At 34.1% G+C, this 19,804-nt stretch overlaps 2 protein-coding genes across 2 annotated transcripts; one reads left to right on the top strand and one right to left on the bottom strand.

The window, feature by feature from the left end:
• Nucleotides 1-4,707: 4,707 nt before the first annotated feature.
• LOC133183432 (phosphomevalonate kinase-like) lies at nt 4,708-8,793 on the bottom strand. The gene is made up of 4 exons (XM_061318391.1): nt 8,700-8,793; nt 7,605-7,668; nt 6,138-6,426; nt 4,708-4,990 (listed from the first exon to the last, which is right to left on the bottom strand). Exons 1-4 carry the CDS (start codon nt 8,783-8,785, stop codon nt 4,839-4,841), a joined length of 591 nt encoding a protein of 196 aa, XP_061174375.1. The 5' UTR covers nt 8,786-8,793; the 3' UTR covers nt 4,708-4,838.
• Nucleotides 8,794-8,868: 75 nt separating this feature from the next.
• On the top strand, nt 8,869-19,307 carry LOC133181988 (tRNA (guanine(26)-N(2))-dimethyltransferase-like). Its single transcript, XM_061316670.1, has 8 exons — nt 8,869-8,919; nt 9,105-9,383; nt 10,178-10,896; nt 11,154-11,438; nt 11,750-11,840; nt 15,368-15,481; nt 18,791-18,943; nt 19,047-19,307. The coding sequence occupies exons 2-8, from the start codon at nt 9,108-9,110 to the stop codon at nt 19,152-19,154; spliced, it is 1,746 nt and encodes a 581-aa protein (XP_061172654.1). The 5' UTR covers nt 8,869-8,919; nt 9,105-9,107; the 3' UTR covers nt 19,155-19,307.
• Nucleotides 19,308-19,804: the final 497 nt, after the last annotated feature.

A 19,804-nucleotide genomic window follows, 5' to 3' on the forward strand; every position in this document is an offset into this window, starting at 1 on the left:
GGTAAAAGATGTCAATGTGAAACTTTCAGGGATTATAGATCGTGATAAATACTATCCGGGACGTGACTATTCGTTCGTCGTCATTACTTCAGGTCGTTATCAAATGCGAATTTAAAAAGTTGATTTTTTTTTTTTTAACTTTTTTGATTTTCAGTATTTTTCTTTGATAGTAGTAGTGTTAATAGAGGCACTTCTGAAAATGCTTAATATATTATTTGTTTTCAAATTGATAAATCTAAAATCTAGATATTCACATTTTAAAATTTGAAGCGGGTCCAAAATGGCGGCTGTCTTTGTAAACTCCGACGAGCAGCTCGGCACACGGAGCTCCTCGGGTGGTTCGTTCCTCGCACACTAACCTCGGACGTCAATTGTATTCTACCGTGTTGCTGATACAGTCATGTGATCTTATTTGAAATTCCTCCAAATGTTATACCTTTGAAGTCTGAATTACTTTGAAGCACGCTTTGCTTTCAAAGACTACTTACATGATGTTGTGATCAAAACCAATATCCAAGGAAGAATTAGACAGGAGAAAAAAATGTTAGAAGAACTTTATGCAGAGTAAAATATGAAATGAGTTACAGGCCAGTTTCCGGCGAAGAAATGTAATTGATTTGATGCATATTTCTCCACCAATCACTTCCGAGGTTTGTATGTAGCGTAGCGGAGTCAGTCGAGGATTGCCGATTGGCAGGTTGGAGTTTACGGAGACAGCCGAACGTCTTGTTGAACGAAACTACCATAAGGATCAATGACATATGAAGGAATTATTGGATCTTTCAGATTATGAAATGGATAATCTGTCTTTGAAAACATAAACACTCTGACCTCCAAATGCAATAAAATGAGTAATTTGTACGGTACATACAATAATATATAAGAAAATGGAGACCATTCAATAACACATACATTTCAAAGAAAATGCGCGAAGATTTATCGTGACGTAATGTATCGTGACTCTTCCTTCCTAGTAGAAAAATGGTCTGAAGCAGAAGTGCAGGAAAAGATTACACGGACACGTTTGTATGAAATACAGGTATATGGAATTGCATGGCATAAAAAGTTGAATACACAAAGAATAAAGGAAGTACATTGTAAACAGTTTCATCAGTTCATCAGTAATAAATTATTTGTTATTGTTTAAACTCAAGTAACGAATTCCGATGTGAATCTGCTTGCACAAAATTTGGCTAGCTAGGTCTCATTCTATAATTCCGCACTATATAAAATAACTTTTAACACCCCTGACGCTCGTTACTTCAGGCAATGATACAAAGTAAACATCGATGATGGCTGGTAAAATTGCGCTTGTGTAGTGGCTTCCATATTGAATTTTCACGAAGGCGATCTGGGTTTAATCCCGAATTTGTTTGCTTAAATTTACGTTTTCAAATGATGTTGAGTGTTTTCTTTTTGTTAGAGATGATAGAACATGATTTCTAGATTTGCCAAGGGACCCTTTCATTCGTCGTCGTTAGTTCTGGTCGCTTCCGGAAGCGAATTTTCAAAAAAAAAAAAAAAAAAAAATCGATTTTTTCAACTTCAATATTTTTCTGTAATATTTGTAGGGTTAAGAGGGCCTCTTTTCAGAATACTAAATATATAATTTGTTTTCGAATTGATAAATCCAAACTCTTGATATTCGTCATTTTCTATTTGAAGCGGGAGTTGAAATGCGCAATGATTAGCGCGTTGGATTTTCACGCTGACGACCACGGTTAAATCTCCAGAGTGTCTTAATTTTTTTCACTTTTTCAGCTTGAATTTACATTAATATTTTTTTTTTCAAAATCGGACGGAAGACCTCTCATTGCTCGCAATGAGTTTCTAGTTATGATTATACTTTCTCCCTTGGCCCAATCTGGCACATGCTTCATCCATGGAGTACTAGTGGGTTAAGGGTGTGCAAAGTCCTTGAACCAAGTTTCTAGGTCAGATGTAAAGGTCATTACAGATATCTCAGTGAAATCTTTGTCATGAACACATTTTTTTTCAATTAACATTATCTCCTCTCTGGTTCATACTTCACCCATAGAGATGATCGAGTGCTTGTAGCTAAAGGGTGTGCAGTGACAATGAAAGAGCTTTTTTTTTTGGTTAAAGTTCAAGGTCAAAAAACCCAGAGAGTGTCCATGTGTAAAGGTGTAAGTAAAAGGTCAAAGTCAAACTCCAAATACAGTCCTTTTCATCCAAGTATGCTTTTCTTCAAGTGATGACCTTTAAGATGACTACCATTTCAAAGATATTTAGTTTCATTAGAGTTGGTGTGCAAACAACTGGGACCACTGCAGTGCAGAGATGGCATACTTAGAATGGCTAGAGACTGGAAGATGCAAGTCAACCTTGAGAAGAAGCTTTTTTCCAAACAACTGAAACCACCCAACCACCAGACATCCTAGTAATATTAGTAAGCATGAAAAAACTAGTAGTGATAAAGATGACACTACCATGGGAGACAGATGCCAGAAAGCCAAAGATTATAAACATGCAAGGTATTATGATCTGGTGATTGATTGCAGGAAAGTAGGATGACAGACTTGGAACCTCCCAGTTGAAGTGGGAGCATGAGGTTTCCTAGCAGCATCATGTTTGAAGATGAAGGCAGCACTTAGGATGAATGGAAGAACTAGTAAAAGAAAGCAGTTAACAACCATGGCTGTGGCAGCCGAGAGGGCATCAAGCTCACTGTGGTTGAGAAGAGTAGCTGGAAGCCTGACCATTGGGGGTAGAAGACTGATCATCTTCTGCCACCACCCAGAGGAAGCTGTTTTATGTACATCAGTAAAGTGGAGTTTACTTAAGTTGCTGACTAATGAATGTGATTCAAATCCAATGGTAAATCCTTCAGTCATGTTTCAAGAGTTAGATCAGAACAATGTTCCAGTTGTCCATCAATTGCACCTACCTTTTAAAAGAATGCTTGAAGATATCATTTCTATTAAGACAAAATGAATTATTATTCATCTGTTGAAATCAGTGCTGCTAGATTTTTATTATACCACACGCAACAAGTTGTGTGGGGTATAACGTTTTTGACCCGTCCGTCTGTTAGTCAGTTAGTGTGTCAGTCAAGTCCATCATCCTGTTTTTTTGTCTTGCGCAACTCCTCTTAAATCGCTGAACAGAATTTCATGAAACTTTGCAGATTTTTTAGACACAGTGTGTAGTTATGCATATTGCCAAAAAAATTCTTATTCCATTATTTTTCTTGCAATTTTGGCACTTTTCAACTTAGATTTTTGGTCATATCTTGAATATAGAGAGGAACAGTTTGTCAACGCATCTCTTCTTCAACCGCTGAACAGAATTTTGTCATACTTTGCAGATATTTAGGACACAGTGTGCAGTTTTGCATATTTCCAGAAAATTCCAATTCCATTATTTTTCTTGGAATTTCGGCACTTTTCAACTTAGATTTTTGGCCCATATCTTGAATAAAGAGATGAACAGTTTGTCAGTGAAACTCCTATTCAACCGCTGCACAGAATTTCATCATACTTTGCAGATATTTAGGACAGTTTGTAGATTTGCATATTGCCAGGAAATTCCAACTCCTTTATTTTTTCTTGGAATTTTGGCACTTTTCAACTAAGATTTTTAGCCATATCTTGAGTAAAGAGATGAATAGTTTGTCAGTGCAACTTCTCTTAAACCACTGCACAGAATTTTGTCATACTTTGCAGATATTTATGACGCATTGTATAGATGTGTATATTGCCAGGAAATTCTGATTCCCTCAGAGTTTTGGCTATTTATTGAAGAAACTTTCCAGCTAGGTAATAAGGGAAATCCACCAGAATCAGCTTTTGTAATGAATTTTTTTGTGGAATATTTTATGTCCTTTAAAACCCCTATTGATTTTAAGATCAAAATATTAATGATTCAACACACACAAAAAAAAATCTTGGATAGAAGTACACAAAAAGTTCTCAACACCCCCCCCCCCCCCCCACACACACACACACACCCCTCGAATTTGTGCTTTGCCTTAAATAATTTCATAAGTACAGTTTATAAATAAATTTATATGACTACATCATAGTTTTGATTCCATCAATTATTTAAATGTGTAAATTGTCATATGTTGGACATGGACTTACACTCGTTAACAAATGGAAATCACTGAGGAATTTAAATAACAGTTTGTCAGCATAACTCCTACACTGAATTTCCTGAAACTTTGTAGGTATTTCTGACATAATGTGTGATTTGTATATTACCAAGAAATTTTGATTCCATTATTTATCTACAAACTTCAGCCCAATTAAATTTGTAACAGCTAGACAAAGATTTAAATGTCCTTATATGCAAGAAGTTTTGATGTGATGATTTTTTGCAAGTAATGTCCCTTTTTGAATTATAGGCTACTGTGTATTTGAAGTGCACTATGCCATTCATTATGTGTTGCATTGTCAAGTTTTGGGGGAGCGTGGGATATGTGAGCTTGCTCACTTTTTCTTTCATTTATTTTGAAAAAACTACTTCAAGAATGGCCCAGAACTAAATTCAAATAATTGAAATGTTGACATAATAATTGTTCGTGAGGAAGTTAATTCATGGGTGAGGGTGACCTACAAAATACATGAACACAAGCGATGATTCCATATTATACATGTATGCCCTGGATGTATACATGAAAGGGCCTTCAGCTCAGGTGAGCTAAAAAGTGAAAAGCAAAATTTAATGAATTTTTAATTTGTCTTACTTGTATGTAGTTAACATAAGAAAATGTATATCTTCCCAATGTACATCACTTATAAGCTTTGCTGAGCTATTCTGAAATTGTCATAAGCATTTTTAGTACATGTGAATGTGAATATATGTGTCTGTAGTCATCAAGAAAGTTGAAGCTGTTGTAACTTTTTGATATCGTTGATCAAGGGATTTAACTCTTGCTCTAACTGGACACTGTCTCCATTGTTGTTTATGATGTGATCCCAAGCTGAATAAGAGTCCAGTCCACATTCCGATTCTGCATCATCTACACCTAAAGTAAACAATACCAATATATATTTCAACATTTTTCTTTGTGAAAAATTTTTTTTATTTTAAAATTCTTGTCCAAATGGCCAAATTGACCTTTATCCATGCATGTAGACAAGCAATTTTTGATTGATTTGGTCCATAACTTTGCATATATCTAAAGAAAAATGCTCAGCAAACAAATGTATTATTTTCAATAAGCCATACTCATGGTGATAGGTACAAAGCTTAAATCTTGAACCTCATGGAAAAAAGAGAAATCAATTAGAATACAGCTTGGTGAAAATTCAGAGTAGAAATGTGAGAAAGCAAAACCAACACACCAGTATTGTCAGTCCTACTCAGTGATGTGTGCAGAGTTTTAACAAATTGAACACAATCGGTGGAACGTTAACTGTTTTGTAAGCAGGGCACAAGCTCTGTTATTGTTAATGCTTAAGTTCCACCAGGGTGTGTTCAATTTGTTAAACTGCACACATCACTGAGCACGGACTGACAATACTGGTGAGTTGGTTTTGCTTTCTCACATTTCTACTCTGAATTTTCTGGATTATATCTTAAATTTTTTTCATTAATAGACAACAAAATTTCTACTTTTCTTAAGTATTAAGGATAGAGTTTACTTTGTGAAAGTGCAAGGATGTGTCAATCAAGCGTGTCCCGAAATTTGTTGTTTCAATAATTTCTAGATAAAATAAGTTTTTAATTATATTTCCATGTGAAATGCTATAGCTACATATAAGTCATGATTTTATACAGAAAATTTGAGAAAAAATTAACTTCAAATCTCTATGTCCCTTTAAAGTTTCTTCTCTGTTTAGCATCCACCTATCATTCAAGAACCTAACTACCTTTTTAAAAAAAAGAAAAAGCCAAAAAATAATCGAATCCACATACTTAATGGTGATAAAAACTATATCATTCAAAGGATTTTATTTCATTAATGCCAGTATTTTACTTTTCTATAAGAAATATATTTCTTTGCAAAAAAAGGGTACATGTAGGTCTTTTTACAGAGCACATTAAAGTGTTGATGTCCATCTCTGAACAATAATTAATACATTGAAATGTTTAGAAAAATATGAGTTAATAAGTGTCTCATTCATTTTAATTGTATTAAAAAGGAATACCTTGTACATATTTCTACTCACCTTTTTTGAAAACAAATCCTCTTGCCTTTCTTACTGCTATAGTTGCCTCAATACGGACAGTTATAGTTTTCTGTGGATAATATTTTAGGAAATATTCAATATCTGTTTTCCTTCTAGCATCACTAATTACCCAGATCTCTTTATCAGAATCTGTGCCTGAAGTTGCAAGAACACAGAAATACTCAGAGTTCTCATTTCTTTTCTCTTCTCCCCATTGAATCATGTCTTCCCTGTAAGTCTCCTTGTATTCTGAAGAATCCAAAAGTCTCTGATGGTCAAGCCCATTCTCCTAAAAGCAACATTTCCAGCTTTACTAAGCAACAAAATTTGCAAGATTTATAATAGTCAACACATTTCCAATAAAAAATACATAATTCTCAGATTTCTGTAAGATTATATAAAACAAGAGACCCATTGGCCACAAAGCTCATCTGAGTCACTTTGACCCTGCTGTACTTCATTATCTGATTTTTTTTTTTAATTTCCCTATTAAAAAAATTTTAAAGATTTTCCCAATATACAGTATACCTAATTAGACTTTGATCTCCTATTGTGAACCCATCCTACCCCCCCCCCCCCCCCTCAGTGACCATGATTTGAACAAACTTGAATCTACACTACCTGAGGATGCTTCAATATATTTATGACTAATCATAGCTTTACTGTTCTTGAGAACTGCATGTTTTTTAAATTTTTTTTTAAATTTTCTGATATTCAATCTAACTCCACAATAGTACAATCTATACATGTATAAACATCATATTTCAGAGGATTCAGTAATTTGAGCAAGTGTGATGCAGCATATTGTTTCATATTAAATGGAAGGCAACAGATAATGTTCCCAGTTGAAATAATGTCAGAATTGAATCAACAAAGAGCAACAAGAGGTGGTGAAGTTTGATTGTGGGAAAGACACCAATAGAGACAAAACAATTGTTAGAGGAAGGTGGAGAATGGGTCTAAGGTATCAGGAACAATGACGAACAACAGGCATAAATGATAGACCTATGTAAAATTGGGGATGATGAAAGAATCCATGGTCTTGGGACTCTTTCCAGATCTTAATAAAAGCTCCAGGGACAGAAAATTTGATGATTTAGAAGACACGCAATTCATAAAGAATATTGATGATAGGGGTTGAAATGGTAGATAGAATTTTTTTTAACTAAAACAGTTTCATTTGAAGTAACTTTATGCCATAAAATTATGTGATACTTTGCTCCATGATAATTGTCAATACATGTCCATTTAAAAAGGACCCATGATCATGATAAGTGTGAGTAAACTGTCTAAAATTTAGTTTACTATTTCTTATTACATTTGTATTTAATATACTACATGTATTAATAAACACTATTTTTTTGTTTACAAGATATGTTCAGAAAAATTTAAGTTGTCTACAAACTTTTTCAAACAAAGTCCTTATATTGCATAAATATCAGCATTGTTCATAAAGCAAATACAAACCTTAGCATACTGTGATTTAATTGGACCAGAGAGTCGTAAGACTGTACAGAGTTCTGTAGAAAATCTGCAATAAACAATACATTAAGCAGACAGTGTAAATAATTCTCTACTGTTCTATAAATGTTTTTAGACAAAATGTTTTTTTGCACACAACTTACTTTTGCAAGCGATTTAATGTGTAAAAAAACACAAGGTAGGTTTGCTGTGTAAAATTTATTTTTATCTTTTTTAAAGCCACACTTTATGTTAATGCAAGGAAAAACAGTATTTAATATTTAGTATCTACCTCAATGAAGTTGACTATTTGTACCAAAAGAAAAGCTACCAAAGAGGTAACCCCATTCAGCCCATAATTTATTTTAAAACTTCAGGAAAGGGCACAGTTCATATGAAGTCAACTGATGTATAATCAACTCCAACCCGTAATGTCGGCTCATAACTAGAAGTCTATGCGAAAGACCTTGGACCTGATTGATGTACAGTGTCTCAGGTTGGTGCTTCTTTTTTTAACACTGGACTGGAATGTCTGATGTCTCAGTGTCCAGTTTTGAGTTTAACTATATGACACAGAGACATTTTGTTAAAAAAAAAATTGCACAAATCCAAACGTGCATGATTATAACTGCATGGATTACCTTGTATCACTTTCTTACATTAGGTTTTTCGGTCTGACAAAATTTGATTCAGTAATATGTGTTCCTTAAGTACACAGGACTGAATGTCCTGTGTGACCAAAAAACTTTGGCATAGACTGAACTAGGGACGTGTATAAAAGTTAGTATATACGCCCTTTCATCAGTGTTCATAGCCAGTAGGACTCTGCGAACACTAAGTGGAACAGACTGACTGACAGACAGCTAAATGGAGAGTAAGCCCATAGTTCCCCTCGGTTTCACCTGCAGCAAGGTAGGAGGCTAATAAAAAATGGTATTACTGTATGAAAAGAAAGAAATTACATGCTGTACACAACTTCGACAACTCGGTACTTTGAGTTGACATATATGATGTAACTGTTATATTTCAAGTATATTTCCACTACATGTTGTTGTTGACTTGTTGTAAATCTCAAGGTGTCTATGGATATTTGATTCTTACTTTTCTTGTAGCAAATCTGCAATAAAATCTTTCCCAGATTTTCTTTTTCCACTAAACACGACGATTGCTCTTGGAGAAATCACCATGCTTCTACTTTCACTTTTAAGCTAAGGAACTTATTTTACCTTCATAAGCAGGAGAGTGTGTTATCCACATGGTTTTGTATTTTCTAATTTCTCAATTTTTCAGAATTTTGGTGGTTTTAAACGAAAAAATTCTGGTATAGTGTACTTCTTTGTGTTTGATACATAGCTTTGATATAAAAGAATTTAAACAGCAGTGTTATGATTCTTTTTTTTAGATAAAATAATGTCATGAACAATCATTGAAGCAATCCATAGAAATGAAGAAGGTAAATACCGTTCCGTTTGCCCATGTTCTGTAACATGTCTGATTGATTTACAGTTGATGAGATTTCAACAACTAGTTAAATTCCTAAGCAGATTTAAAGGTCGTAGAATTCGACAAAATTTGGATACGACCCATATGGAGACCAAAAACTTGGTGAAGGAGGGGAAAGCAGAGGTACTGTACCCCCCGTATGTGTTCTATAACCCTGTCCAGGAATTCAACAGAGACTTAACTATTGCTGTTATCTCTCAGTTTGCAAAAGAAAAACTTATGTCACACCAGGGAACCAATTCCACAGTCAAAAATGAGGGAAAGGGTTCTTTAGACTCAGAGGTAAGATTTACATGTATACTAACACTGATCCAAAATCCTGAACATTTCATGTTTTATATAATCTTGATCTTGTGAATATTTTTCTTTCTAATGGTATTTAAAGTTTATTATTATCTTTCAAAGTAAGACAGTCAATCTGATTGGCTTAGAGTATGTCACCTGCAGTGTAGGGCTGTGTAATTGAGCAAAAAATTTCTATCAAAAAGGTGTATAAATCATTAAATGCTTGAATTTTATAGAAAACTAACTGTTTTGCAAGTCATTTCAAAGTTGTCTCACTGTCATTACAAATTACACTTCAAATTCAAACTTTTAACTACAACGTTAAATAAAGTTGTCTATGTATTTTGTATTGATTATCTAAGATGTGCTTTCCTCAATAATTATATCATTGATTATTGATCAATTTTAATTCAAAACAGTTAAATATAATCTTTGGTGATTGAAATTCCCAATTACTTTTTTGCACAGAATTATAAATAAAAACTGTCGGCCCAATATGTGTTGAAAGTTATTTTTTTTGATACGATACATTCTTGAATATCAATATGTATAGATATATTGATACAGCCCTACCTCGGGGAGACAATTTGTGATGTGTCCCCCATGCACAGGGTGATGACTTTGATGTCTTCTCCCCTCTAAACAATCTGTAAATATACATATATATTTTTTCAGGTAGGAATGACATAATAATTTCAAGAGAAAATCTTTGGAATTCCTTAATTTTGCAATCAGTTCTAATTAAATTGGATGTGTCAAAGTTATAGTACATTATACAAATTGTTTTATAGGACCAGATAAAGAGTTCAGAAAATGAGGATGCATTAGTAGCGGGAAAGTGTTATGACAAAGGACTCCGAGTTTTAGAAGGACTTGCAGCCTCTGGATTGCGCTCAGTTCGATTTGGATTAGAAATTCCAGGTGTCAAAGAAATTGTTGCAAATGACTTTGATAAATCAGCAGTTGAAATCATCAAGAAAAACATAGAACTGAACAAAATGGAACATTTAATAAAAGCCAACTATGGAGATGCAGCCATGGTGATGTATCAAAATAGGGAGAAGGAAAATAGATTTGATGTTATTGACCTTGATCCCTATGGCAGTCCTCATCTATTTTTAGATGCTGCTGTTCAAGCAGTCAGTGATGGCGGACTTCTTTGTATCACCTGCACTGATGCTGCTGTCCTGTGTGGCAATACACCAGAGACCTGTCACTCTAAGTATGGCAGTGTCTCCCTGAGGACTAAGTATTGTCATGAAATGGCACTGAGGATTATATTGAGAAGCGTGGAATCTCATGCCAACAGATACTCTCGCTATACTGAGCCCCTTTTGTCTGTTAGTGTGGACTTTTATTTCAGAGTGTTTGTCAGGGTGTACAGTGGTCAGGGGAAGGTCAAGAGGTCACTGAGTAAACTCTCTACTGTGTATCACTGTGTAGGATGTGGCAGCTTCCAGTTACAGAGAATGGGTCACATGATCCCTACAAAAGGAGTGGGCAATTACAAGTAAGAAAACATGCAATTTTATAAAATTTTTGTTTACCATGTTTTTTATCCAGCAATAAAGGAGGCTTATCTACCATATTATAATTGCTTGAATGAAAATTAAGCAAAACTAGCATTAAAAAAGACATAGATAATAGAAAGAGAAGTAAAGAGAGAGAGAGAGAGAGAGAGAGAGAGAGAGAGAGAGAGGGAGAGAGAGAGAGAGAGAAGAATTAGTTTTACTAAATGCATGATTCCCTCCCTCTGAATTCAATTAGGTACACTGCAGGAAATGGCCCAGTTGTAAAGGAATCCTGTGAAAATTGTGGCTTCAGATACACTGTGGGAGGCCCAGTATGGGCTGAGGAGATGCATTACCCAGACTTTGTACAGAGGGTAATTGACAGTGTTGAAAAAGAAAAGGAGAAATTTAAAACAGCAAAAAGAATTGTGGGAATGTTAAGTGTGATTAAGGAGGAACTACATGACATACCATTTTATTACACAATGGATGGGCTTTGTGGTGTATTACATTGTGAAATGTTGAGCTTTCCAGCCTTGAGGTATTAAACACAAAGAATTACTTGATATTGTTAATCAACTATTATCAGCATCATTTTTTTCAGTTTCAAACTTATCCATGATGACTAAGTTTCAAGACTGAGGAAATATTCTACCTGAATTCTTAAGGAAATAAATAGTTCACAGCGATAAATATTTGTGAGTAAAGTAAGGTCATGAAACTCACAGATATTTCTTGCATGTGAATAAAAGTTGGTTTACAGTATTCTTTAATTTTTTGGATAGGATTACATCAACTTTGATGTAGATATGGGTTAAAGATTTTATTAAATGCTATAAAACTTTTTTACAGATCAGCATTTTTAAATTCAGGCCACAGAGTTTCTCTTTCTCATTGTGCTAAAGACTCAATTAAAACAGATGCTCCTTCTTCATTTGTCTGGGTAAGAGTAGTACATATATACTATAACAAGCAATTATCCTTCTGTGAAGAGATCAGAATATTCTTTTCATTTTCTTGTTCCCTGTACATATATTTATTTTCATGACCAAACCACAAACACTTAGAATTATCTACAGTTGAACCTCGATATCTCAAACATGATATCTGAAATATCATGAATATGTCAAAGTGATTTGGAAGTCCCAACCCATTATTTAAGATTTTACCCTGGATATCTCGAATCCTTGGATATCTCGAAGTTTTTTCTTGGTCCTATTGAGTTCAAGATAATGAGGTTTAACTGTAGTTACAATACCATTAAAACTTTCCATATATCATTGTGTCATGGTTTTCTGAGCTTTTTTTGATAATGACCTGTTTTTTCAATACATTGTATATGTCTTTATATTGATATTAAACTTACAGATCAAGTTTCACATGGATTGACTCATTTTCACACAAGTTATTGCCCTTATATTTTGAAAATTTCCAATTTTTTTTTCTGTTTTCCGTAATTTTTCTCACAGTGTGCTTTTAGATAATGAGTTGATTTTTGTTACATATTTTTATATTGATGACTTGCAGATCAAATTTGAGTGTCATGTTAATTAATTGACCAATATAATTAAATGAAAGGTATTTGTTTCAAATTTCTTATTTTCGCTGTTTTCAAGAAGATTTTTTCATGGTGCTTGTAGACATTCGTTCATGTCACACTGACATGTCTAGCTTAAACCAGATTGAAGTTTTAAGGTAGTAATATTGATAGTATTTGATTTTGCTGTGAACAGCTAAACCATATTTTAAGCTCATGAGAACCAAAGGCTCAAGTCAGCTATTTTGATCAAACTCTCTCTTGCCTGTTAGTTTTTACATTCTAAATTTCTTCTCTTAAACCATTGGGCTATTTTCAAGCAAACTTACAATAAAGCATAAAAGATTTATGGTGATGGTTTGCTCAAATTAAGAGTCAAGTCCCCCATCAAGGGGAGATGATTAAGAAATAGCAAAAGTATTATGGTTTGTTTAAAATGACATGTACAGTTAAATTTCAGTATTTCTAATGCTAATATCTTGAATACCATGGAAGTGTCAAAGTGATTTGAAAGTCCCAACCACTTATATTAAGTAATTTACCCCGATATCTTGAATCCTCGGTTATATTGAAGTTTTTAGCTCACCTGAGCCGAAGGCTGTCTGTCTGTCTGTCCGTCTGTAAACTTTTCACATTTTCGACTTCTTCTCAAGAACCACTGGGCCAATTTCAACCAAACTTGCCACAAAGTATCCTTGGGTGAAGGGGATTCAAGTTTGTTCAAATAAAGGGCCACGCCCTCTTTCAAGGGGAGATAATAAAGAATTAGTGAAAAATTAACAGCATCTTTTAAAAATCTTCTCTCAAGAACCACAAAGCCAGGGAAGATGAAACTCATGTGGAAGCATCCTCAGGTAGTGTTGATTCAAGTTTGTTCAAATCTTGACCCCCAGGGGTAGGGCGGGGCCACAGTGGAGGATCAAAGTTTTACATAGAAATATATAGGAAAAACCTTTAAAAATCTTCTTCTCAAGAACAGCAAAGCCATGATGAGTCATATTTATATGGAAGCATCCTCAGGTAGTGTAGATTCAAGTTTGTTCAAATCATGACCATCGGGGGTAGGGCGGGGCCACAATGGAGGATCAAAGTTTTACATAGAAATATATAGAAAAAATATTTAAAAATCTTCTTCTCAAGAACAGCAAAGCCTTAATTGGTCACATTTATATGGAAGCATCCTCAGGTAGTGTAGATTCAAGTTTGTTCAAATCATGACCCCCTGGGGTAGGGCGGGGCCACAATGGAGGATCAAAGTTTTACATAGAAATATACATGAAAAATCTTTAAAAATCTTCTTCTCAATAACAGCAAAGCCCTAATTGGTCATATTTATGTGGAAGCATCCTCAGGTAGTGTAGATTCAAGTTTGTTCAAATCATGACCCCCGGGGGTAGGGTGGGGCCACAATGGAGGATCAAAGTTTACATAGAAATATATATGAAAAATATTTAAAAATCTTCTTCTCAGGAACAGCAAAGCCCTGATTGATCATATTTATGTGGAAGTATCCTCAGGTAGCTAGTGTAGATTCAAGTTTGTTCAAATCATGACCCCCTGGGGTAGGGTGGGGCCACAATGGAGGATAAAAGTCTGAAATAGAAATATATAGGAAGATATCTTCTGATGAAGAACTGCAAAGCCATGATTAGTCATTTTGATATGGAAGCATCCTCAGGTAGTGTAGATTCAAGTTTGTTAAAATGATGACCCCAGGGGATATGGATGGGCCATAATGGGGGATCGAAAATTTTACATAGGAACATATAGGAAAATATCTTCTCAAGAAATGAAAATCATGTTTTAGTCATTTTGATATGGAAGCATCCTCAGGTAGTGGAAATTCAATTTTGTTCAAATGATGACCCCCCGAGGGTAGGGTGGGGCCCAATAGGGGGATCGAAAGTTTTACATATAGAAAAAAATTTCTTCTGAAGAACAGAAAAGCTATGTTTAGTCATATTGATATGGAAGCATCCTCAGATAGTGTAGATTCAAGTTTGTTCAAATGATGACCCCTGGGATAGGGAGGAGCCACAATGGGTGATCAAATTTTTACAAAGGAATATATGGGAATTTTTTTTTTAAATCCTTTCAAGGACAACAAAGCCATTTGTTATATTGACATGGAAGCATCATCAGGTAGTTTAAAATTCAAGCCCCCCCTCCTCCCCCCGTAATCTTTTCAATACCGAACTGATTTGTGCTTTTGCCTTGCCAATGTGCTCAGGTGAGCGATGTGGCCCATGGGCCTCTTGTTTCTCGCTCCCAATGAGTTAGAGATAATGAGGCTTGACTGTATAATCAAATTATTGCCCTTTAGCAGGGTTGTCTCTAGGACCCAGGGGCCAGGGATTTTCCTTGCCTTTTATGACGTAATTCGCTGGTTATTCTGGTATTCACCCTTGACCCCCTGTTAGGGGGTGAACCCCAGATCCACATCTACTTTTTTAAATGTCCCTGCTATTTCAATTCTTAGGGACAACCTGCTTTATGCCAGAATATGTTCACATTAAGGGGTCATATTTTACATGAGAGTATAATTTTAACATTCTTAAAAAAAAATGTGAAGAGTACTAGAGCCACAGTTTGTCAAAATTCATATGACAGCATGCCCTAGTGCAATTTATGCAATTTATCTTTGAAAAAGTTTTACATAGAAATAAATACATGTACTTCATCAAAAACAACAAGACTACATTTTGTTAACTTGATAACAAGATCAAAATGCTATTGTTTTTTTTGTTTTTGTTTTTTGAAAACAAGCACATATGATTTAGATCCACAACAAAAGCTTTCAAACAAGTCTGTACAAATTCATTTATAAGGAAGAGATATATGACTTGGTTGAGCAATGTCCATGGCCCATTGGCCTCTTGCAGAGCTAGTGTGCTTTATATACACTGTACATGTGTCTTTCTTAACTCTGACAGGATGTTATGAGAGCATGGACGAAAGAGAAACCTGTAAAGGAGCGCCATCTACAGGACAATACACCATGTAAAGCTATCCTCAGTAAACCATGCACTAATGAAGTGTCATTTGAGGTGAGAGTAATGCATTTCTGAAAAGAAAATGCATAGTTTGTAAATACTAATTCAAAAGTGAGTACATATAGTGCCAATAGATGATTATTTCCACATAATGAAATATAAAATCACTAACTGCTTTTGACAAGTTAATTCATTACAAAGTTTGCACATGTACATGTACTAAAAAATAATTTTAGCTCACCTCAACGAAGTTGGGGGGAGCTTATGTAATACCCTCAGTGTAGGTGTTGGTGGCCCTAGTTAAAGTTTTTGGAGCAAATTTCTTTTCAAGTACTTCTTTGCCCTGTATTAATCAGAGATGCATGGGTGATGCTTCTAGTATGTTTCATTGTACCAATCAATGTTTCAAATGCTGCAATTTCAGCCCCAAAAATGACCAGGTTAATGATTTTGGCTCAGGTCAAATTTTTAGGAGCAGACCTCATTTTTTTAAGTAACTATAAGCCCTATATTGACCAATCTTGCATGGATGATACATGTAAGGATGTCCACTACTGGACTTGCTAAGGATGCTGGATCTGACCTACATTTTTTGGATGAGTGACCAGGTTTAAGTTTATGGAGCAGGTTCATTCTAAAGTAACTATTAACCCTATGTAGACCAGACTTGCATGGATGATACATCTAAGGATGCACACTACTCAGTACTGGACTTGCTGCTGATGCTGTATCTAACCTACTTTTTTTGGATGAGTGACCAGGTTTAAGTTTTTGGAGCAGGTTCATTCTAAAGTAACTATTAGCCCTACCTGGACCTAACTTGCATGGATGATACATCTAAGGATGCACACTACCAGAGTTCCTTTGGATGCTGAATTTTACCTTCATTTTTATGCCCCACCATGAATATGGCCAAGGCATATAGTGTTTGTCATGTCCGTCTTCCATCCTTCTGTCCTTCCATCACACTTTATGTTTAGGTCACTTTCAAAGAAACTATTCAAGATACTTTTATCAAACTTCATTTGCTGATACATATTGATGAGAGCTCTTCAACTACATCAACATTTTTTTACCTTAACCTTGATCTCACTTTTCTTAAGTTACTGTTTAGCTCAGTCTCAAAGAAATGTTTCAAGATATTTTTATCAAACCTTACATGCTGATACATACTGGTTAGAACTATTCAACTTCAACATTTTTTTTTACCTTGACCTTTCCTTTGACCTTAAATTCAATTTTCTTAAATTTCTGATTAGCTAGGTCTCATCAAACTTCGTGTGCTGATAGATTTGTAGAATTATTTATTTACACCTTTATAATAAATATACCAAAAATGGAATCAATAATCCATGGATATCTTGCATACAGAATATTCTTAACACTGCAGGACTATGTAATGTTTGGAATGATCAAAATTTTCATAGTGTTAAATGGATTGCAACTGCAATAAACCAAAAGCTTAAAGACCAGTTTTTACAAAAATGGTATAGTGATATGAATAATTCCAGTAAAGGTATTACATATAGAATTTTTAAAACAAAGTTTGAATGTGAAAAATACTTAACTATTATACCAAGAAAATTTAGAAATATCTTTTCAAAATTCAGAACAAGTAACCATCGTCTTCCCATAGAGGTGGGTAGATGGAATAATGTTGAAAGAAATGAAAGAGTGTGCTATTTATGTAATAATAATCAAATTGGAGACAAATTTCATTACTTACTGGAATGTAATGTATTTTGTAATATTCGAAAAGATTTTCTGTTAAAGAAATACTATGTACATCCAAATATTATAAAATTCTGTAATTTAATGACAAATACTGACCCAGCATTCTTAAGAAAATTGTGTATATTTATCATCAAAATTTTTGACACTGTCTGTCCTCCTGTAATCTCTGCTCGTCCATAATTATTGTAAATATGTATATATGTACCTCTTGTACCATTCATATGGTTTTTGAGAGAATAAATGAATGAAAATGAATGATATATATTGATTATAGAGCAATTCAACGGTGTGTTCCCGTTTTGCACACATTTGATAATTAGGTATAGAACAATAGGTTTGAAATATGTTTTGATAGCAATTATAGTCTGATCTCCATCTGGGATTTACCTGGAATTACCTGTATTTTACCAGTGCATAATAATATATATTTAAGGGAATACATTAGGAAAATTTTACTTATCCACCCGAAAATGAAGTTGATAGTTTAAACAAATATCCCTATCGCAGTTCACCCTTTTTATTTATTTCATAAATATAAAATGAATAGGTAAATGAATTCAATCTTAATTCATAAAAAAATAACCCGTCCAGTTAGTATCATGTGAATATAATTATAGTTTTGATTTGTATTTGTGATATTTCTTATGTTTTAAAATAATTCTTTTAAGAAATAAGTCAAAATATCAAGTGGAAAATTTTTTATGTAAGCTTAGGCCATCTTTAAAAAAACATGTTTGCTTGCCCTCTCCTTACTTGGGATAAAAATATTGGGGTGGTAGGTTGGAAGAAATTTTTTTTTTTAAATTAAAAGCACTTGTGAATATGAAGTTTAAAATAGTTCACAGTGGGGTGAGAAAACTTCGAAATGAATGAAAAATAATAATTGTTTCTTGGAGGTTAATAAAAGTTTTGAGTCAGGCCATTTTTAGTCAGTCGGTTGGAAGAGGGCAAACAAACATTCTTTTTTTAAAGATGGCCCTTTGCACTGATAATTATTTGGTGAGAATTTATCAACTGTGTTCTTTTTTCTTTTACCTTGATCTTCCCAATGACCTTTGACTTTACTTTTTACTGTGTTTAAAACTTAGTTTTAAAGAAACTATTCAAGATATTTTCATCAAACTTCATACACTAATACAAATTTTCATGTTGCATTTACTAATGAACCCTGGGCAGGGCATTCGTGTCCTATGGACATATTTCTAGTTTAGATGAGCGACCAGGTTAAAGTTTTTTGGAGCAGGTCCATGACCAAGAAACCACAAGGCCTATCTGAACCAAACTTGCATGGATGAATGCATCAAGGGATTCACACTACCAGAGTTGCTCCAGATGCTGGATTTAACGTACATTTTTCAGATGAGTGACCAGATTAAAGTTATGGAGCAGACTCATTCCAATGTAACTTCAAGCCCTTCCTAGACCAAACATGCATGGATGATGCATCAAGTGATGAACACTCTCAAACTTGCTTCAAAATGCTGGATTTAACTTACATTTTCTGGATGAGTGACTAATTTAAAGTTTTTAGATTAGTCCATTCCAAAGTCAAATGCAAGTCCTGTCATATTACCTATGATTATAGGTACATTGAGGGAGGAAGTAAAATTTTAGTTAAATCCTTTTCAGCTGCATCCCAATTCCAACCCTGAATCCAGACTGAAAGGTTTAACACGATGGCAGACCAACCCTGAGAAGAACTGGGGCCCTAAGCCAAGGGCTAAGAGAAAGATTGAGGACAAAAATAATGGTGGCACTACAGAAAGCAAAAAGGCAAAGGAGGTACCTTGACATGCTTAAAAATTCTATTCAGCAATTTCAGTTTATGATCTTATAATATATCTGTATAGAAATAGAGGTATGTTGTTCCAATTTTTTTTTGAAGAATCAGCATGTGGCATCTTCTTCTGATGGAGAGAAAGATAGCAGACCCTGCCGTCATTTTCAGAGAGGACGTTGTAAACGAGGGGATTCTTGTAAATTTGTCCACTGAGAAATTCCACTTCTTGCTATTTTGTCACCTTCTTACCATTATGAACAGTTCATGATACTGAAGTGACATTTATTTCTATGATCAACAAGTTATTCAAGCTATTACAAATTGTTAGTTCACTGATTTTTTAATAAATTCAACATTTTTTTCACATTTCGTATATTACACTAATAAGAATTAGAATTTTTAGCATTTGCATTCGTGATATTAATGTTCATTGATAGATACTGTATATAGCCATAAGTGAGTCTTCATTTCATTTTTTCAATATATTTCATTGAAAAATATCTTTCTGAAAAAAAAAAGTGAATTATTGCAACAATTTTTGAAGCTGTTTTTCTGAACATTATGAAATGCAGAACTGTTTGTAGATTCTTCGCATAATTTCAAAAAATAATTTTATTTAATTTTTCTTTATGGGATTTTGGTGATATTACACGTACATATCAAATGCCAAGTTGAAATTCTACGACTCAGTGTTGTTAACAAATTATAGTGTATTATGATTAAAAATTTTGACATGATGATTTCATAAATTATTCTCAATGATAAATGTTTCCATTTGCATAGCAACTGGGAATTTTGAACATCTTTGCTTAATTATGTGAAAAAGAAAAAATTGGAAATCAAGGGAAAAAATCACAATATAA

Source organism: Saccostrea echinata, unplaced genomic scaffold (assembly GCF_033153115.1).
Source record: "Saccostrea echinata isolate AGI-Se365-2 ecotype Australia unplaced genomic scaffold, CSIRO_AGI_Sech_v1 ptg000009l, whole genome shotgun sequence".
Lineage (NCBI taxonomy): Eukaryota > Metazoa > Mollusca > Bivalvia > Ostreida > Ostreidae > Saccostrea > Saccostrea echinata.